At 36.5% G+C, this 22142-nt stretch overlaps 3 protein-coding genes and 1 long non-coding RNA gene across 4 annotated transcripts; 1 reads left to right on the forward strand and 3 right to left on the reverse strand.

Moving 5' to 3' along the window:
• Positions 1-877: 877 nt before the first annotated feature.
• On the forward strand, positions 878-7957 carry LOC112030873 (ethanolamine-phosphate cytidylyltransferase). The gene is made up of 6 exons (XM_065777821.1): positions 878-918; positions 1833-1902; positions 3667-3787; positions 6883-6948; positions 7093-7215; positions 7507-7957. Exons 3-6 carry the CDS (start codon positions 3695-3697, stop codon positions 7576-7578), a joined length of 354 nt encoding a protein of 117 aa, XP_065633893.1. The 5' UTR covers positions 878-918; positions 1833-1902; positions 3667-3694; the 3' UTR covers positions 7579-7957.
• Positions 7958-8767: 810 nt separating this feature from the next.
• On the reverse strand, positions 8768-14079 carry LOC136069376 (uncharacterized). The gene is made up of 2 exons (XR_010630615.1): positions 12806-14079; positions 8768-9277 (listed from the first exon to the last, which is right to left on the reverse strand). It is a non-coding gene; the product is annotated as an uncharacterized LOC136069376 (long non-coding RNA).
• Positions 14080-14364: 285 nt separating this feature from the next.
• Positions 14365-15192, reverse strand: LOC136069370 (uncharacterized). Its single transcript, XM_065777812.1, has one exon. It carries the CDS (start codon positions 15190-15192, stop codon positions 14365-14367), a length of 828 nt encoding a protein of 275 aa, XP_065633884.1.
• A 704-nt stretch (positions 15193-15896) lies between these two features.
• LOC112030822 (protein LURP-one-related 5) lies at positions 15897-17337 on the reverse strand. Its single transcript, XM_024063485.2, has 2 exons — positions 16837-17337; positions 15897-16631 (listed from the first exon to the last, which is right to left on the reverse strand). Exons 1-2 carry the CDS (start codon positions 17140-17142, stop codon positions 16182-16184), a joined length of 756 nt encoding a protein of 251 aa, XP_023919253.2. The 5' UTR covers positions 17143-17337; the 3' UTR covers positions 15897-16181.
• Positions 17338-22142: the final 4805 nt, after the last annotated feature.

Consider the following 22142-nt stretch of genomic DNA (forward strand, 5'->3'; position numbering starts at 1 on the left):
AATATATTAAATTTCATTTAAATTAGATCTCTTGCTTCCAAAATACATAAAATTGGAATTTTAAAACAGTTTCTTTCCATCTACATCATTGTTGAGAATCAGTCTCATATAAGATAACAATCCCTTAAAGATTTTCCATCTACACCTGGCATAAAAGTCAACATAAGACTATTGCACTACAGAATTGGATTGTGGACCATGTGGTAAGTAATTCTTAGGTATTCTCGGAGTATAGAGAATAATGCTTCTTCTTCCCGCATTCATGGTGGGTTATACTATAAATGTGAGAGGAAAGAGCACTATTTCTTCATGCTCTAGGTGTTAAATTACAGATTGTCCCAAAAGGTTAAGGTATTAGGAAATTGTGAATTTAATCACTTAATCATAAGTCTAATACTTTCCCTCACTTGTGGGCCTAAACTTCCCCTTAATAAGTGGGGGCCCAACAAGTGGGAATTTTAACATTTTAAATGGGAGGTAGAGTAAAGTTAGGGATCGAACTTAGGATTTCCTGCTCTAATACCATATTAAATTACCGATTGTCCCAAAAACTTAAACTATTATAAAATTGTGAATTTAATCACTTAACCATAAGTCTAACACTAGGAGTATCTAAAAATTTTCCTTATGTGGTATTCTCCCTAATAAATTTTGGTTTGGTAAAGCAGTGATAGTGACAGTAGAAAAAACATGTCTGAGTTGCTTAATTGCTTTTGCTATCCATGAATCAGAATGACCGAAGGAGGGTAGGCCACCATTGGTTCATTTCTTAGGGCATAGCTTCCCACCATTTATATTTATTTATGGTTGTTTATTTTTGGTTGGCACTAAAAATTTGTAAAAAAAATATTTTACATTTTTGCTATGGAATTAATTTATATAGATGGTGCATTTGATCTTTTCATGCTGGACATGTTGAGTGCTATTGGACTTCTTCTTCTTCTTCTTCTCTCACATGAATAAGTTAACAAAGTCATGGCTAGATGGATGAATGCATTGATCGTATGAGTGACAAAGTTTATGGTCTAGAGGATGGATGGATTTCTCCCCTGCGATTTTCAGTCTTTAAACTCCATTGGAAGTCACAGGACAACACAGCTTACTTTATCTGATACAACAACCTGCTATAATTACATAAGACCCAACTAATATATCAGTAACATTATATCAATGAATTTTCTTGTAACACAATATAGTGTCTTCAATCTGCACATCTTATTCTCCAGACACCACCAGATTCTGATTTGAAATAAAGTCGATACAGCTACAGGTTTAGTATCCAACAACCATCCTCTGGGAATTTTTACTTTGAGTCATGTCTCCATTCTTCTGACCATTTCATCATAATTCCATCCCCTCACAAAAGAAAAAGAAAAAAAAAAAGGAAGTAAAAGGAATAAAGCTCATTGTCCCTAATCACAACTGATTTCAAAGCTGCAGTTTTGAGAGGAATCTCTGTCACTTGCAGTATCATTGTTTGCTTTCCTTGTTGATACTTATTGTGGAGTGTCATTCTCTTTATTTTCTGTGGTAGTTCATTACAATTATTTTTATGACTATCATTAACTCCTTTTTATTTTATAAGCCTTACTACCATTAACTCCTGCAGATGGATTTGCCCTTCTTGCTTTTTCTTCATTGTTTCTTTCACATATTATTTATTAAAAAAAAAAAAATCTAAACAAGTTTACATTTGTAGATGCTTTACTTTGGAAGCTTTTTTTCCTTCCAACTTTCAAAATTGTTTCGTCTTAATTTAGATAATGATAACCAATTTCTGCAGGTCAAGAAGAGAGATTTTATATGTTTTGTTGTTGACCATTTGTTTGTATAGATCTTGAGGGTTGCTAGGGAGCTTGGAGATTTTCTACTTGTCGGGATACACAATGATCAGACAGTCAGGTTGCAACCTTTACTCCCGTTGTCCATAAGGCAACATTGTGGTTGTGCGTGACTTTTTATTTGTTCTTTATCATTTTATTTCCCTCTTTCTAATATTCCTGTACTCAAAACCCTGATTTCGGTGGAACTTTACTTGTACGTTTTAAGGGATATCGCAGAAGAGAATATTAAGTCAACTTGGATAAATCATTAATATCTTTAAATATGGAATTTTTATGACATTCTTTTGTTAATGCTATGTTTTTTTTTTCTGTGGAAAGAGTGATTTGATTCGGATGAAAAAAGTTAGAGGAAGACCTAAAATAACATTTGTGGAAGGTTTTTTTTTTTTTTTTTTTTTTTTTTTTTGTGTGTGTGTGTGTGTGTGTGGATAATGTAGGGAACTTTTCTTAAGAAGAATCCTTTTAACTCTTGCCTCTAGCTAGTAAAATCTACAGACAATTGATCCCACCCACCAGAGCTGGTTAATATAGAAGGTAGCAAAGAATTTGATGGATATAATAGAATAACGGAGAAGAATATGTGTGGTCAATTCCAATTACTTTGTTAAGGATCCATAGTCAACCCCAAAAGTTATGGGACTAAGGCTCCTATTGTTGTTGTTGTTGTTTAGCCAGAAAATAATCCTGGAATATTTTTTTTTGGGTGGCCCACAAAGGAATGAAAGTGGAAAACATTTTTTGCCTCCTTTGGGTTATTTCCGTGGACCAATATCTTTCACCACGTTGAACACCGGAAAGTGCAGAAAACATTTTCTAGAATCTGTTGAACAAACGTAGCATAAAAACTCATAACACTAGTCCACTCAATTGAATTGCTGTGGGAAAAGAATTATGGATTGAAAATACATGACGAATTAATTTTTGGGAAGATAGTGAACTGCAATTGGCTGTTTTTTTTATAAAAATAATAACTTTCCCAGCTTGCAGGTATTTTTGTATACCAAAATTCAGAATTTAGCTGCTTCAGTCTTTTGGCCATTTTTTAGAGTTCCTCTTGCATGTGTGTTTTTGTTGGGTATCTAAGCCTATGTAGAGCATGTCTGCCACAGTCAATTTCTGTACTAGTTTGGATTATAGTATATGCATTTATAAGTTATTTCATATATCCACACCAATTATCCAAAAAAATTATAATATATATATATATATCTCCACCCTTCAGACTGTAAGTTGAAAGTATGCTTCAGACTGAAACTTTACAATTATACTACAGTTTTATTCCCGTGTCAAGTCAAGCCTTTTGATTTATGGGATGTGGATTATATTTTCTAAACCTAAGTGTTTGGAGATATGAGCCATAATGGTAGAGTATTTTTGTGGAGGTAGGTGATTATTTGTGTCTCTTTTGGTGTCAGGTATCCTTGTGAGTTTTGTAAAATTCTAATTAACAGATCACAATTGCCTTATTCTTGAATGATTGTTGTTCGAAAACTGCATAATCTGTCTCTAACTTATATTCTTTCTTACAATTACATCTGTTCGTATTATTTTATAGAATTGCAGTTTGGCTGTAACAGTTCAATAGCTCATAGAATCTTCCTTCAAATGCATGATTACTTTTTGGTGTAGCCTTTTGATTGTGAATTTGTTTTCTGTAGAGCTTGAACAATTTTTATTTTTGGTTTTAGGTTTAATTCAACATCTTCTACATGTAAAGAAACTGTGAGATGTTCTATACGTGTTCACACACACATGTACACAAAAAAAGTCTAAATATCTATAAATCTTAAATATCTGCATTTGTTGTACAATGGCTCTGCAGTGCTACTAGGGGAGCACATCGCCCTATAATGAATCTTCATGAAAGAAGTTTAAGTGTTCTTGCCTGCCGCTATGTAGATGAGGTGATAATTGGTGCTCCATGGGAGGTGTCAAAAGATATGGTTAGTTTTTCTCTATAACTTAATTTTGTGCAGTTTATTTCTTTCATTCTTTTGCTTTTATAAATTTCTTTATCATGGTTTTAGTTGATTTCTTATTCTGATTAGAGCCCCTTTCTTGAAAAATATTTTCAGTGAAAATGATTTATTTTCTGCTGTATGGTTGGAAAACTGATCTGAAAACTGTGGGGCATGCACTAGAACACCTTATTTATCTCTTTACTTTATTATAGTTAATGATAAATTTATGAAAACTGTGATTACCAGAATAAATTATTTATAAATCCCCTCCACCCCAAAAAAAAAAAAAAAAAAAAAAAAAAAAAAGACACCTTAGAGCATTTTTTTTTAATTATAATTTTTTATGTAATAAAACTTATTTAAAAAAAAAAAAGGTTATGTTGCAAGAGCCTTGTAGCTCAACTGGTTGGCACCCCTTAGTGTTTCCAACGGAGATATTTAGGGTTCAAGTCCCCCTGCCCCAACTCTCGAATAATCGGAAAAAAAAAGGGTTACATCAAGCTCACGATGATGAACATAACAGTACAAAAAATATCCAAGGGGAAGCACGATGATGAACATAACAGTACAAAAAATATCTAAGGAGTGCTTCCCCAAACCAATTCCTCAACCTAGCCAGAAGATCCACCACCCTCCTTGGTAACACCCAATGAATCCCAAATGTTTTGAAAACCAAACTTCATTAGTCATAAGCAATATCACAATGGATCAACAAGTGATCTACCGTCTCTCCCTTAGACTTGCACATACAACACCACCCAAGGAAAATCCTCACTTGATAAAGATTATAAGAAAAGCAAGTAGGGATCTTCGCCGAGGCTGCTGTCCAGACAAAGGAGATCCTTTTAAGCCCCATTTGGTTGGGGTGATTTTAGGAGGGATGGAAAAGGGGAAGAGAAAAGTGAGAATGATTTTTTTTTTTTTTTTGTGTTATTGGTTGGAGGGATTTTAGGAGGGAAAACTAGTGGGGCCTGGGCGTTTTCTCCCCAAATTGGGGAGGGGAGAAAACTAGGTTGATTTTGTGGAATGTTGCTTCAGCCCTTGCTTTTGTGTTTTTACCCCTTGTTAAAATAGTAACTATGCCCAACTAACCACACATCTTCTTTCTTATATTTTTTCTCTTTCCGCTACATTCCACAGCTCTCTCTCTAGAGTCTCTACCCAACCGAATCTTCCTTATTTTGTTTTTTGTAATGTGTCCTTTTTTGTTTTTGCTTTTTTATATGCAAAAAATATATAATATATTATAATTACAAGTAAAAGTAAAAGTAAAAGTAATATAATATGTATGATGTATAAATTTTTATAAAGTGTTATTTTATTAATTTTAATTGATAATAAGTAATATTTTAATTATTTAATGAATATAAAAAAAATTATTTCTTATATATTATGTTATAAGGGCATAAGAGTAAATTTATACAAACTACATTTTCCATTCTCTCACTTTTCTCTTTAGCCAAACAAAAGGGTTTTCCATCTCTCCACTTTTTCACCCCCAAACCAAATACATAGAGAGAAAACTAAAATATCTTCTATCTCCCTACTTTTCTATCCCCTCCCCATTTTCTATTCTTTCATTTTTCCATCATTCCAACCAAAAGACCCTTAGAGGCCTTGGTACACCAAACACTCTTCCAGGGAAAAAGTTGGATGGTGGACCTTGGATAGCCTGACACATGCGGATGGAAATAAAGTACATTTTATTTAAACTTAAACTTTCAAAAAGTCACATTTAAACCTCTTTTTTTTTTTTTTTAAAAGAAGTTTCATTTAAACCTTATAGTTTCAAGTAATTTTATTTAAACCTTACTTGGAGTCTTGGGGGAGTTTCATTTAAACCTCAAATTTTGAAATAAAATTCATACAAACCAGTTAGCCACGTGATGTCTAATGGGATTGACAGAAAAAATGTGATAGAAGGTTTAAATAAAACATTTTTAGAAACTTTGAGATTTAAATGAAACATTTTGAAAGTGTAAGTTTCAAAGGAAGCATTCAAGCATACCTAAAACTCTTAAGGTTTAAAAGGTAATTTACCCAAAAAAGAAAAAAAAAAAAAAGAGAAAAGAAGAAAAGTCTGTGAACACTTACAGTTACATGCAATAAGTACAAGCAAGCATCAACATTTGTAGCTATCCTCACATATTTCAAGCCCACCGTCCACTTCATTTGAAGCCACCCTGCACAAATTTACTAACCACCAATATGGACCAACCTATTGCTCCCAAAAACACTCTTGCACCCATGTTACCATACCAGTACATGTTATATTTTCTCTCTTAGAACAACCCTATAAAGCAGTAGCACTCCTATCTGCTATTGCAAGCAATACTGGCATCCTGTTATGCATTATTCATTACTTCTTGTGGTCATTATCACAGATACTAAGCAGACCATAGTTTTAAGTTAATTGCTACTCATTCAGCTTACAGATTTCCAAATGCTTTTTTTTTTTAATGAAGATAAAGGCTTTTTTCTAATTTCTATGGCTGTTGTAGGACCATGATGGCTATAAACTGCCCTTTCCCCCCTCCATCCCATCAGTTGCATTGGCTATGGAGTTCTTGCAACATTGCATGGTCATACTGTTCTGAGAAAATTGCTGTGCTGGTATTAGAGGGCCAGGTGTTAATGTGTTTAAAATGTCCTAGGAAGATAAGCTCAAATCGTTATGATAAAGTTGCAAAATGAGTCTTTCAAATGCTCAGACTATTCTGATTTTTGGATGATTCAAGTGGATCGAGTTTTCCCTTTGGTTTAAGTCATTAGGTACTTGAGATCTAAATTCATTTTGTAATTGTCTTAATAATCTGTTGCTGATAGCCTTGTAGCTCAACTAACAACTCCTAGTGTTTGTTTTTTTTGGCGACGTCTAGGTTTCAAAAGTTCAAATCCCCCTCTTCCAACTATCAAATTATCAAAAAAGAAAAATTTTTCTTAATATTCTGTTTTTCTTTCTGGTCTGATTGTGGTTTTGTTAATTGTTCATTGGGTTTGTGGATTTTCCAAGATGTGGTCAGGGCATACTTTATGTTATTTTCAAAGGTGGAACTTAGTGGAATTTTTTGGTGCAGATCATTACCTTCAACATCTCGCTAGTTGTCCATGGAACAGTAGCAGAGAATAATGATTTTCAGAAGGTAAATTTTAAAATATGTTTCTAGTGGTGATACTATTGATCGAAGTAGCAGTTTTCATAATGTCTGATTCATCCTGTATGTAATTCTTCCGAATTTATAAATTTTTATATTTTAGCTGTTGACTGACATTATTTTTACTTACAGGAAACATCCAACCCTTATGATGTTCCGATCAGTATGGGTATCTTTAAAATTTTGGAAAGTCCCCTGGATGTCACAACTACCACGATAATTAGGAGGATCGTATCAAACCATGAAGCATACCAGGTTCTCCTATTCTCAACTACACACTTTTTGGTACTTTTGATCAGAAATTCGATCCTACTATTTTCATCAAATAATGTAGAGATTGAAAAGGTTTTACAACTTCTATGAAAAAGACAACAAAATTTTATAGGGATGAGAAGCATTGCATTTAGGATGTCTGCTTAAAGAAATAACAGTATGTTCTAGAGTCAAAAGAGATTTTGGAATGATATTCAACTTTTCATTGTTTTGCCTGCTTTTGATGCCTTTCTGGTTGAAATATAAGATTAAATTTTTTTTACTCCACTGCAGAAGCGTAACGAGAAGAAGGCAGCAAGTGAGAAAAGGTATTATGAGGACAAGACTTATGTGGCTGGTGACTGAGTGATGTTGGATCATCTGGGGCACATATATGGCCTGGCGTTTGGCCCATATTTTCTTTGATTATTGTTAACAAGGTTAATGGATTTTTCATACTACTAACATCACAGATGAGCCAGTAGGGTTGGTGATAGCATGTTGTCCTTGATCCATTATTATAAAGATCTCATGTAATTGCCAAGTTAGTCTTGGCATGGATTTATTTGTACCTGACTTTCTGTATTGTTTTGACCGCTTAAACTCTGAGTTTGGGTACAAGGTGGTAGTATAAAATCGTGGAAAGAGGTGCTGCTGGTGCTAGAGCACTTTTTTGGCGTTAGTTGTAAAAGATGCAATCATACCTATCAAAAAGAAAAAGAAAAGAAATTGTTATAACCACAAATTGCTACTTGTGCTTCATTTCTTTTAGTAGTGTATTCTGTATGGCAATGCATTGCATGATTCATGCCACTTCTCGACCTGAACTGAAGGAGGGCCTTGTGATTTTGATTTCTGAATCCCTTTCGACTGTCGGGGAAAGTTGGGGGTAGCCTGTGCTATCTGTGAATGCCATAAATCTCTAGTGGAATGAATAAGTGGAGGTTCTAATTCTCTTCTCCAATTATATTTAGGCAAAACTGCACTATTGGACCCTGAAGTTTACTTTCTAAGTAAAATTAGTCCCTCAAGTTTTAAATGAGTGCTATTGGTCCCTCAAGTTTTAATAGTGAGAAATATTAATCCTTATGTTAATTGCCGTTAGTGTTATAACTTATGTGGCAAACGGAATAATGATCTAATATTTTTTTAAATGAGGTGACATTTTTCAATAAAAAAATTACAAAAATTATTTTACGCATCAGAATCTCATACCCATTAATTCCAAAATACTTGACCCAGTAATATTAAATTCAAGAACTGTAGTGGTAGCAATCGGTGGTCTACGGCAAGATGCTTCCGACGAAATGCAGTTGGTGTGGAGTTTTGGGTTGAGTCTAGCAATGTTTGGGTTTGGGTTTTGTTGATGGTGGCTGATGGTGGAGGTTTGATTACTTGTAAATTGGAGGACAGGGCTGATTGTTACCAACGTCAACGTCAATGCCTTGGTGGAAATTTTTTTAAAATGAATATCAAACAATTATTTTCTTTGTTTAACGGAACTATGTAAATTAGAATTTGATTAAATAGAAAACCATGGCGGTGCTCGATCAGAGAGAGAAATTAATATTGAATGAATACAAAGTGAATTTTGAAGATAACGAGCATTGAATTTGACCCATTGCTCAAACCCTATCTACCTAGAATTTGATTAAAAATAGAAAAATCTTGTCGTTGACCACCAGTGCTCCCACTTTAGTTCTTGAATTTGGTATTACCCGCTACTTGCCGGGTCAAGTATTTTGGTATTAATGGTTTTTTTTTTTTTTTTTTTTTTTTTTTTTTTTTTTTTTTTTGCGGGGTGGGGGTTAGAAGGCTAGATATTAACAACAAAAGAACTTACAAAATAGCCACAAAGGCCAAAGTAGTGGCTACCTACCTATAATAGTACAACCCATTCACATCAGATATAAGAAGTCTATCTAATTCAACAGAGGGGGAAACTTCAAAAATAACAAAATCCTCTCTCATACAGCAACCTTTCTTGGCCAAAAGATTAGTACACCTGTTCACTTCTCTATACACATGAGTTACCCAAACTTGTGTGAATCTTGTTATAAGGGACCTGCAATCAAAAAGCAATGGAGAAACATTAATATTTGTGCTGTTAGTATTTTTTAACATCTCCACAATAACCTTAGCATTAAGCTCCACTTCCAAACATCCAATACCCAACTGAATAGCAAGGTTTAAACCATCTCTCAATGCCCATAATTCAGCCATCACACTTGTCTTGTGCCAAATAGACCTTGAATACTCCCTAATCCATCTCCCTTCACTGTCTCGGATCAATCCTCCACTGCCTGCCTTACCTGGGTTCCCCAATGAAGCTCCATCGGTGTTGAGCTTATGCCAACCCGGAAGAGGCTTGGACCATTTAATAGGAATAGCAGTCCTAGGAGTTACTTGCTTAACCTTGCTGACACAAAAATGAAATTGCTTAGCTTGACTTAAGCACACCTTATCAAGTGTTGGATTTGGAACAAAATTTTCAAACACAACAAAGTTTCTATTTTTCCACAAGGACCAAATAGTATAAAGGAATAACGTGCACCAAGGAACGAATCCTTTATGCAACACTACACTCAAACCGTTGGTCTTTAACCAAGCCTCAAGACCATCGGCCATAAACACAATCACGAAGTATATGAATAATGGACTCATTCTGTTCTCTACATATCGGGGACAACTTATCACAATTGATTCCCCTACTTGCTATCACTTTCTTAACTGGGATGCTACCATGTAAACACAGCTAAAGAAAATTTATAATTTTTGGTAGAATGTCCAATTTCCAAATCCACTGCCCACTGAACTGTGTGACATTTTCTTCACCTTGTTTTGCAAGTCTGTAAGTTGAATTTGTAGTGAATTCTCCATTCTTGGAGAATTTCCACATCACCGTATCTCTCCCATTCCCATACATTTGGATTGGAATTGCCATAATTTTTTTCTTTGATGGCCTGTGGTAAATTGAAAGAAATAAGATCCCACTTCCATTCATGACAATAGCACAAGTATGAGACCCTCAAATTTAGCTCCTCCTGCCTAAAAGGACCTTCAATCATACCCCGTAATGAACCACCATTAATCCAATTATCCATCCATACACTCACCTCGGATCCATTACCAATCTCTCATGCAATCCCTTTTCTGAAGATAGGGAAACCCAAACTAGTCGCTTTCCAATTAGGGGAAGAGGGAAGTTTTTCAGGATCTCTCGACCTTACTCTCGAGTTGGCATAGTATTTTTTCAGTATAACCTTTGCCCACAAAGCATCCTATTCATTATACATCCTCCAATTCAGCTTAGATAACAAAGCTATATTTTTAGCTCTTGCCTCTTGTATTCCCAATCCTCCTTCATCTTTGGACTTCACTATTTTATTCCAACCCACCATGCGCATCTTCCTTCTCTTATTCGTTGACCCCCACAAAAAGTCTCGGTTAATTTTATCCAACTTATCACAAACATGCATAGGTAACACAGCCCCTTGCATTACATGATTTGGAATGGCAAACATAACTAACTTAATAAGCACAGCTCACCCTGCAAAGGAAAGATATTTCGCTTTCCATCCTGCAAGCTTATTCATAACCCTTTCCACAATGAAATTATAGGGATTTCTGGGGACCCTCGATGTTTAAGAGGAAGCCCGAGATACTTCCCTATATTATTGGTCTCCCTGATGCCTAACCTTTCACTTATTTCCTCCTTCAACTCATCACTCACATTTGGAGAAAAATAAATTCTAGATTTATCGGGGCTAATCTTTTGGCCAGATTCTTTACAAAATTTTCCAAGCACGTCTAAAATTGCTTCGCATCCATGCGTATTAGCTTTGCTAAATAGGATTATATCATTCGTAAAAAGGAGATGAGAAAAACCCACATTGTCCTTCAAAGCCTTTAGAGGTGTCCAATCACCCTTCACACATTTATGCTCAATGAGATGCCCCAAATACTCCATACAAAGTATAAAAAGGTATAGGGATAAAGGATCCCCCTGCCTTATGCCCCTCGATGGCTCAAAATGCTCTAAGGCACCACCATTAATCAAAATAGAGGTACTTGAGGACGTAACACAGCTTATGATTATCTTGGAGATTTTAGGGGGAAAATGAAAGGCTTGGAGCACTCTATGGATAAAGCCCCACTCTAATCTATCATAAGCCTTTTCCAAATCTAACTTCATAGCCATGAAGCCTATTTTCCCTTTCTTTTTATCCAAAGCATGAAACAATTCTTGAGCAATCAAAACATTATCCGTACCTCTTCTGTCAAGAACAAAGGCAGCTTGCACAGGCGATATCAAACTACTAAGCAACGGCCTAATCCCAGCCACCCAAATCTTTGACACTATCTTGTACATCGAATTACATAAGCTAATGAGCCTATAGTTGTTCAGGATTTCTGGATTTTGACATTTGGGAATCAAAGAAATCAAGGTCTCATTGAGATAACTTGGCACACAACCCTTTTCAAAAATTCCTTTTACCTCATTGTACACATAATTTTTTACCACCACCCAGAAGCGTTGATAGAAACCCGCATGCAATCCGTCTGGCCTTGGAGCCTTAAAAGGCCTAAGAGCCCATAAACTAGCTCGGACCTCCTCTTCAATTACACCACCATCAATTCTAGCTCTATCCTCCTCTTCCAGAAAACAACAAGAGAAATTAGAGACATCTGAAATCATGGTGGACACATTCAACTTAGTCATATACAATCTCTTAAAGCCATTTCTGATATAATCCTTAATTTCAACCTCATCAGTCAGCCAATTGCCCTCCGCATCCTTAAGGCACCTAATCTTATTTCTCTGCCTCCTAACAATCGTAGATATATGAAAGAAGGACGTGTTTCGATCTCCAAAAGTGGCAATATTTAATCTAGATTTAAGAGCCCAGTATTCTTCTTCCTGCATCAGGATTAGGGAATATTCTGAAATCAACTGTTGCTCCAGATCCAAAATGAAGTCATTAGGGTTATTAGCTAAAGCCTTTTGGGCACCATGAAATCTAGCTAATAACCTCCTCTTTTTAGCGAACAAATTCCCAAACACTTCAAAATTCCACCGTTTAGCTCTGTCAACAAACTCCAAAATTGCATCCTGTAAAACTCTATCTTCAGCCCAAGCTTGCTGGACAACCCTCAAAAAATCTTGATGGAATAACCACATGGTTTGGAAGCGAAAGGTTTTATTATGTTAATTCACATTAACTCTACATTAACTCTACATAACTCTACATAACCACATAGGATTAGCAAAACACCTATCTATCCTTTCTAATATCAAATTTGAAATGGGTCTATGATTTGTCCATGTGAACTTCGGACCCACAAAACCCAAATCCAACATATTACATTCATCTAAAAAATCCTTAAATTCTAAGGCTCTATTCAAATTTACATGGTTGCCACCAAACTTATCATCATCACAAAGAACTTCATTAAAGTCTCCCAGCATCAGCCAAGGTAAATTATGGAGAAGAGCAACAATTTTCAAATTTTCCCATAAAATTCTTCTTTCAACCAACCTAGGACTAGCATAAATAGTAGATAAAAGCCAGGTAAGGTTGGATGAACGCACCTTAACAGTAGCGTGTATTTCCTGCTCAGTGGATGATAAAGGAAGAATTTCCACCTCCTCTAATTTCCAGAGAATCCATAACCCCCCCAGCATAGCCAATTGCATTTGTTGTAACATACCCATCAAAAGGCAGCCCTTCAATATTTTTACTGCCCTATATGCTTCCACTCTCGTTTCTGTCACCACAAAGATAGTGGCTCAATGATTAATTGCCATTTCAAAAATCCTCCGCTTAAAATCCAAATTTAAAGCTCTTCTGCAGTTCCAGCATAATACATTCATTTTGACAAATTGACCTAACGGTACCTCGATCTCTGGTGGATTAGTATTCATTGCAGCTGCTTCCACCATACTCCACCCCATCCTCCTTAGAAGATCCTTGGATGCCCCCAATCCGGCTTCCAAATTATCATGTGCTTCAGAATGCCTAGGATATCCTCTTTGCAACTCAAAAGTACATCGCATTTCTTCACCAGAGCCATAATTTGGATCAATTTCAGCGTTGGATGATTTCCCATATGTGCTGTGGCCATCCCTCTGAAATCCACCAGCTTCCTCTCTTGAATGATCCACCTGGATTTGTCCCAATTCCCAATGAGGCACAATTGATGGCCTCTTTTGCCTGCTCAACTCCTCCGACATTTCCACTGAAACCTCTGGAACATCCATAAGGAACTTCCACCATGGATTGGGCATGAGAAACCACGCATTGTGCTCCAATGGAAGATTCCCCAGTCTGATGCTTTCCGATGTTATGGGAAAAAGATGCTTCCAAGCCTACCCTAACTTTGTCTTGAACCATCCCGAAGTCTCCGTTGGCGCTGCTCTTATTTGAGATATTATCTCGTCTGGAATGGCCACCACACGATTCTTGTACCGAATGGCCCATCCAGACTGTGGCAGAGGGGTTAGCCCTATTAGAATTCTCTCCATACTCAACTAGATTACCATTTCCCAGGCCTCTCATTGATAAAATCAACTCACTCTTACCCTTGGTGCTGTGAGATTGCCGTTTATGGCTTTTAGAATTTTTTTGACTCTTTGAATTTCTAATCCCCAGACCTTTACTTCCCTGGCCTTTATTTTTTGCTATAGCTTTTCTTTTGTTTCCTAAAGCTTGCTTCGTATCTTGCTGGCACTCGGCATATGGATTCTCAATACAATCCTCCATCACACAATCCTTCCTCATCTCTGGAGTCTGCCGAATCACTTTGCAAGTTTTGGGCTGCCACAGCACATGTGGTCACTTCTCTAGAAGTAGCTGGATCACTTGCATTTAAATCACTTGGATTTGACTTGTCAAAATCCTTACCTGCTTCCACATGCGCTGAGACTTGAGAAAGGTCCGAATTGCCCCTAACTCTTACGTGGGATGGGTTACCAAACTTAATTGGCCCACTAGCTTTTCCCATCATAACCGGCCCTCTCTTCCTCGTGATTACCATCCAGGGCCCATAGTTGGGCTCGGGTTGAGCTTCCTCACTAATCTCGTTGGTTTTCAACAAGACTTGAGTTGCATCTTCTCCACTTGGTTTCCTTAATTTTAGTCCACAACTTTCCTATTTATGTCCAAGCTTACCACAGCAAAAACAGAGAGAAGAAATGCCCTCATATAAAACTTTTTGAGCTAACCTTCCCACCCGAATAAAGCTAATAATAGGTTTGTCTAAGTCAATCTGAACGCACAACCTTGCATAACCTCCTCTAGTCTTTGAGGCCGTATAAGAGTCAATGCGTAACACATGACCAATGACACTCCCAATTTCCTTCAGCACAGAAGCATCATAGAACTCAATTGGCAATTCAGGAAATCTAACCCAAATTGCCACTGATGTAAGCTTTGCCTCAGAAGCTTTAAAATAAGGTTCCCAAAGCTTGATTGCAAGAAAATGCTCCCCTATAAACCAAGGACCTCCCCGAAGAACCTTGTCAAAATCATCATTGCAACTGAGATGAATCAGGAAGAAACCTCTGCCCAATGTCACGCAATCCATTTTTGCTGTTGGTTTCCATAAAGCATTGATCTTAAAAGTGAGGTAGTTAAATCCAACAGACCAACCATACACTTTTATTATCAAAGCTTTCGACCAAGGAGCTCTTATACGGACTTTAGTTTCTTTGGAAAGTTTCACCTCAACCATACCTTCAGTTAAAGGCTCCATTTCAACTTCCAAATCATACCCATCCTCCCAATCTTTGGTAAACTTAAAAGCCTGCTCATATGCTCCAAGGATATCTCCCACAAGACTATCCTTGTAACTCACCAATTTCTTAGGCTGCAAGAAGCTTCTTGCACCACTGCTTTCCTTGAATTTGTTTACGCTACAATGTAGCTCATCTACTTCTTCGCTAGTACGCTGGGCTGGTGTAGAGAACTTAACTTCCATTCTAGAAACGGTATTAATGGTTTTATGATGTGTAAAATATTTTTTGCAATTTTTTAATTAAAAAATGCCACATCATTAAAAAAATTACTAGATCACTATCATGTTAGCCACATAAGCAACATTACTAATGACAGTTAATAGGATTAATACTGCACACTTTTAAAACTTAAGAAACCAATAGCGTGAGGGACTAATTACGCTTACAGGGTAAACATAAGGAACCAATAATGTAGTTTCGTCTTATATTTACAACTAAATGATTAGTTTTGATTGGGAGAGAGGTATCCCTTAATTAGGCAAGAAGCTGCAGGTGGGATGTCTGGCTTACCATATGGATTTATATTAATATAAGTGTGAGTAGTGAATTAGCTAGGATTGCCAAGAACGAGTTTAATACAGAGGCCAAGGCCTACCAAAATCACGCATGGAAGGACTGTATGGTGGACTACCAAATTAAATGGATTAGATTAATTCATAAAAATTAATAACTTTAAGGATTGATTTGAAAATTCAAGTAAATTAAGGTCAAGATACTAACATAACATCTAGATTAAAACGCAAGTCCATAACCATAATTGTCCGGCATGCAGATGTGAGTTCGTACTTAGTTCCTAGCTAGCCCCTGAAGAAGAGGAGTTGGATCATCATCCTGACTCATCTCTAGTCTCAACCAATAAACATGACATATCAAAGAGATTCCAAAGTGCAAGTAGATGTAAAAAGCATCAATTCAATTCATTAATGTTATTCAATATACATGTACGCTTGGAATTAAGTTTGATTAAAAAAAAAGGAAATCCCCGCGAGATGGCTTTTTTCCTGAAGGAGGACTGAACAGTGAACACAGAACACATGAGATTTTGTGTATGGTGTATCGTGTTTTGTCGGATAGTATTTGATGTGTAGAAATGAATATACATATACAGTTCTTGGTGTGTAGAAATGAATATACATATACAGTTCTAAAATTTTATTTTTTAATTGGTATTTTAGGAACACAAGACCGGGGCAAATGGCTTACTGCAAATGCGGTCCAAGATAATTACAAAGGCCATAATAAGCTGAGGGTCGAAGCCAGGTTGTACTGCTAGGCTGAAAACGTCATCTCCAAGCAATATCCTCCTATTGTCCACTCTCTTCCTAGCAATCCTTGCCACCATTTCTCCACCGCTACTCTTTATTATTTTGCAATTTCGCCTCCTAAAACATCCCTCGATCCTGAAATCTGGTGTCTGATGATGATGATCAGTATTACTATCAGTAGTACTAGGTCCTGATGATGATGATCCCATCATCATCACTATTGCCTCGTCTTTGCTACTGTGGAAAAGCGTTGATCCGCTTCTCATCGAGAATACCTTTGAAGTGGTACTAGTCACCCTTTTTCCCATTTTATCTTCTCCTCTATACGCATTCCACTGGTATTGCATGCTTAATACCTGTTCATGTACGACGCAATACCTTTATATTTTATATGATGATTTTATATAGATAGCAGAGCTTACACACATAGTAGTGGTGATTATATATGATTTATCATCATGATATAATATCTATAACAGGAACAGTCAAGTATAGGAGTAGTTGAGTAGGGTATATACGAATACAACACACGAGAGATCCATTGATCGATGTATAATATACCTGGGGTTTGAGAGTTAGCAAAGCATTCCCAGCTCCGTCCATGAGGACGAGTCCTCCTCCTTTAATAATATTGCAAGAGCTTTTCCTGGAGTAGTTGTCAACTCGAAAAGCCAGTCTTCCATGGTGGTCAAAAACGGTGAATCCGTCAGTCCCTTGGAAAGTCATGCTGGATCGCTTCCACACGGTGAGCACAGAAGGACGTACTAGTTGTAGCTGAAGCTGATCAGTATCTTCTTCGCTCCTTTCCTCCAAAGTTAACGTATCATCATGGCTTCTCTTCTGATGAGCAGGATGAATTCTTGACATGGTTTTTTCTTTCTATAGCTACTAGAAGAGAGAGAGAGAGAGAGAGAATATGATTATTGAAGATGGCTTAATGTGTAGAATGAGAGCGACAATGCATTTGATTCTTAAAACTTAATTCCAAAACCACGCTCACTCTCGTTGCTAGGAAGGTGAATTTTGGACATTAAAATTGTCCTTACTAGTGGAAATTTGGTTGGTCTGAACTCTGAGTACGTGGAAAGAAGAGCTTTTCACCTTAGTCTCGGACGTTTGTCTTGCCTAGTGGCTAACACTAATACTAATTACGTAGGCCCCTTTCCCCCAGCTTTATGCCACTAACCATGACGTACGTCGGCTGCTTATTTTCTCTCTCTTCTTTGTTTTATGAAGCTCGTTTTTATTATATATATATATATATATATTATTATATTAGACACAACATTTTCAAAACAACTAAGTTAATTAGGGAAATTTGGTTGTACAACATAACACGTATTTTCACAATATTTTTCATTCACATGTATTTTTATAATATTTAAATAATATTGTTAGAACAACATTACTAAACAGGCCCTTAATATGTTGTTATTGTTTCTCAACATCATCAATTTATTTATTAAATTAACACGGTTAGCACGACATAGTAGTATTTGGCTAATTGCTAACAAGTATATTACAGTAGCAGTATAGCTTATTAAATTTGTATTTAATTAATTTGTTAAATCATGAAGGAAGCGCAAAGTTGTTGCATCCCTTTATCTCGTATGATTATAATTTTCTATATTGGGGGCACAAATAAAAGTGCACGGTTGAAGAATTAAGCATAATCATCATTTTACTTTTTCATCATTGTGAGTACATTAGTGAACATCGATCATTAATAATGTCTTGTTTTTACGGTGTGTGCCGAACTGTCGCGTGTGCTGCTTTTGACAAATGATGATTACCCGGCCATAACATCTTTATAATTAGCTAGGATATAAGGAAGTATCTGAAATGGATTTCAGGTAGACGCATTGTTTGATGGATTTTAATAATGTGTGCCCTAAGGGCACACAATAGTAAACCAATTTTGAAAAAAGTTGATCAGGAATTGAAAAAGTTTTGACAACTTTTTCAATTCCTAATAAAACGTTTCCAAAAATAGATTTGTTAATACGTGCCCTTAGGGCACACATTAACCAGACCCTTGTTTGATTAGTGATTTCAAGCAATCAGCAGGCTAGGCTAGCTAGTAAAGTCGCTCTATCTAATTCAAAGTTTCAAACTCCATGTGACACATATTTGTCGCCATACTGAAAATTTGGTTCTCTCTTTACTTGTTTCTATATTTCTAGTGGAGATATTCTATATCAACTTAATTCCAATTGCTCTCGACGTGTAGTACGTAGTATTCAAAGCGGGGCAGATCAATATGTGGGGTTTTGGTTGGAGCCAAGGTGATTTCTTGTTTTCTTGCTGCCTGTCATGATTCTGAAATCCAATTAATGCTCCTTAACACAAAAACAATAAGAAATGTCTATAGCTCGAGTACAATATGGGGTGATAAAGATTGGGATGACAGATAGATTTAGTCAACTGGAGGATGGTTTATGCTTATATTAACAATCTGAACACTAATTTAGTGCCAATACAATATTGGTGTAACAATTAGTTAATTAAGCAACTTGGTTTAGTGCCCCTAGATTTGAGTCATGAAAGCACTTACGAATCACTTGTTTAAAATTTAAATGCGGGATTTATTTTCTTCAAGAAAAGAATACCGCCCTCCCAGGTCATCATCCTATATTCCTATGGGTAAACTAATGGTATGTTTGGATGTTTAAAAAAGAAGGGGAAGTAGAGTAGAGGGAGGGAGAGTAATGCAATTACCTTGTTTGGAAGTTTTTTAAAGAATGAGGGGGAGGAGTTTGGAGGAGTTTGGACTCCCTCTAACCCCCCAATTTTAATTCCCCCAAATTGGAGAGATTTGGAGGGGGAGTAGATTACATAAACTATTGACTAAGTAAATTACCTAATTTACCCTTATTATATTAACAAAATTACACAAGGGGAAGAGCTAATTACTCCCTTCTCTCTTACTAATTTTAAAAACATCCAAATAAGGTGGAGGTGAATCATTCTCCTCTACTCTCCTCCCTACTACTCCCTTTCTCTCTACTCCCCTCTACTCTCCTCCCTCTCTAAACTTCCAAACAAGCCATAAGGTATTTTTCCAGTCACAGCCAGGTTAAAAAATAAATAAAATCTTAAAGAAAACTACTATAGGTGATAAACTTCTTTCTATTTGTGTTCTAACATGATAATAGTCTTCACTAATAGTGGCTTTCTTATCTTCTCCTTCTTTTTTCTTTTTTTTGGGTATTAATTCTTTATAATGCACACTTTGGATAAGCAGAATTTAGATAGTTTCACATCCAAACTTTTTTCTTTTTAATATTTCCAAAGATGAGGAGTAGAAAACGTTTATAAATAATTTACTACAAATTAAGCTAAGTAGTTCTTTGACTAAAAAACACTACATATCCTATAATAATCTATCACTGGACAACGTCTGCGAACAATCTAATGTCATGAAAAACCGAAAGGCAAAAAAACATGCCTAGACCGTGTGGCTGAAAAAGAACACTGTTTAATTTGTACGCACTATCTTGTGATTGTGAGTAGCTCACGAGACTTGGTTACTTTCCACTCAGTTCTTGAATTTTCTATTAGACACGCCAGATGTAGCGTGACACAGAAAAATCTGCTTCAAAGCTTATGTACCTTCTTGGTAGACAAACAATTTTCTTTGGTAAATAAAGGATGTTACTTATAAACTATAAAGCAATTTACTCGTCCCAATTACATAAAAGTAATTTTCTGATTCCAGTAATAGTAATTTTTATGATGGAACTACTAATAATAGATTTCATCAATTAAATTCATGATGAAATCCACTTCTTATTTGAGAGGATGAAACAATATTGCTCTCAGGGTACATACCTTCATTGTGAGGGTGATAATAGGGTATTTATATGATAGAGAATTGGTGAATTTTGGCAAGAGTTTCCCCTAAAACCAAGTGATAGGCATGTTTGTAGATCCTCCCTTCAAATCAACCGAGGGGACATGCCAAGGTTGCAATCCTAAAATTGCAGGCAGATATTGGAACATGCACTACAAAAAACGCGGCTACAAGTCAGAGTTTGAGTCCGGTTTATGAAAAACGCAGCTCCACCCCTGGACGTATAGCCGCGTTTACTAAACGCAGCTATAGACTAGCCCTAAAGCCGTGTTTTCAACCCTAAAGCTGCGTTTAGCTCCATAGGACTTAAGCCGCATTTTGAAAAACGCAATTCCAGACCCATCCGGGTTGTTCTTTTTTTTTTTTTTTTTTTTTTTTTTTCTTTTTTTTTTTCTCGAATATGTCCGGAGTTGCGTTTAATAAAGGCGGCTTAGGGTATGCTTAGAGCTGCGTTTGATTAAACGTAGCTTAATTTTGTTCTGGAGCTGTGTTTAACAAACGCAGCTTAAACATTTATAGAGTTGCGTTTGGCTAAACATAGCTTCTACATGTCTAGAGTTGTGTTTTGTTAAACACGGCTTACACAGTTCGTATAAAAAAGAAAAAAAAAATACCTCAACTCCACCCAATTGAAAGAAACCCTAAGCTCTTGATCTCAAAACACTCTCAGACCACTCTCAACTCTCAAGCTACCTCTCAATCCATTTCTCAACTCTCAAACTCCTTCCCTCACTTCCACCCTCTTCGATTCCCCTTCCTCCCTCCGCTGTTCCCTCCTCTCCATTCCCTTCTCATCGATAACACAACACACACACACACACACACACACACACACTCTCTCTCTCTCTCTCTCTCTCTCTCTCTCACACACACACACACACACTTTGCACTGTCTCTATATGCAATAATAGACAATGGCTGAAGTGATTCACTGATTTTGAGTTGGGTTTGCAGGCATTTGTCCATAGAGAAGAATCGGCGCCGACAAAGCCTTGGGTCTCTCCCTCTCTCTCTCGAACTCTCAATCTCACTCAAGACACTCTCGCAAGGCTGACTAACAGTAAGTTTTTAAAATTGTTTATTTTGATTTGTGTTTTAGGGTTCCCATTTTTGGTTTAGGGTTTCGATTTTAGGTTTAGGGTTTCGATTTTTGATTTTGGGTTTTGATTTTGGGTTTAAATGGACTTTTTGAGGGACAAGCTTCATGGGATTTTGATATTTTGTTATTTTCTTGCAGGAAAAAAAAAAAAAAAAACTCTCTCTCAATCTCACTCAAATCTCTCTCAATCTCCCCAACGGTAAGTTTTTAAAAATTATGAAATTTAATCTTTGAAATAACATAACTGTTGATGTGGGCCATGTGGCTTGAATTGCCAAGCCCAAGTCAACACAATACCTAATACTTGTTGTATTAGGAGTCGTAGTGTTGCCGACTTTGATATATATATATATATATATATTAGGTTTGAGATGAGAGGGTAGCCGTGTGAATTAGAGAATTCCTAAAAACCTAGCAGCAGCTGCATAAGAAGAAGAATAGTGTTTTCTTGTCTTGTGGGTGAGAGAGAGTGCTAGGGTGTAATTGGGATTTGGGTTTCTTGAGAGTGTTCTTGTGCACTATTGTATTTCCCCATTTTTTATAGTGAAATTTCTCCGTCGTCCCCGTGTAGGTAGGCAGTTTGCCGAACCACGTAAATTCTTGTGTTCTTTGTGTGTGCTTGTTATTTAATTTCCGCTTATTTACTGTTATTAATTGGAGTCTTGGGGTGCTATCTGCACAACAAGTGGTATCAGAGCAAGGTTAGGATTCAGTCCTTTGAATATAATAAAGATATCAAGCACAAAGTATGATGTAGAGAAGTTTTGTGGTAAAGGAAATTTTTCTCTTTGGCAAAGGCGGATGAAGGATCTCCTAATTCAACAAGGAGTTCATAAGGCCTTGCTTGGGAAGGAGAAGAAACCAGAAACGATGAAGGATGCAGAATGGGTAGAGATGGATGAGAAAAGCGCTATT

The sequence above is a fragment of the Quercus suber genome, unplaced genomic scaffold (genome assembly GCF_002906115.3).
Source record: "Quercus suber isolate HL8 unplaced genomic scaffold, Cork oak 2.0 scaffold_165, whole genome shotgun sequence".
NCBI classification, from domain to species: Eukaryota; Viridiplantae; Streptophyta; class Magnoliopsida; order Fagales; family Fagaceae; genus Quercus; species Quercus suber.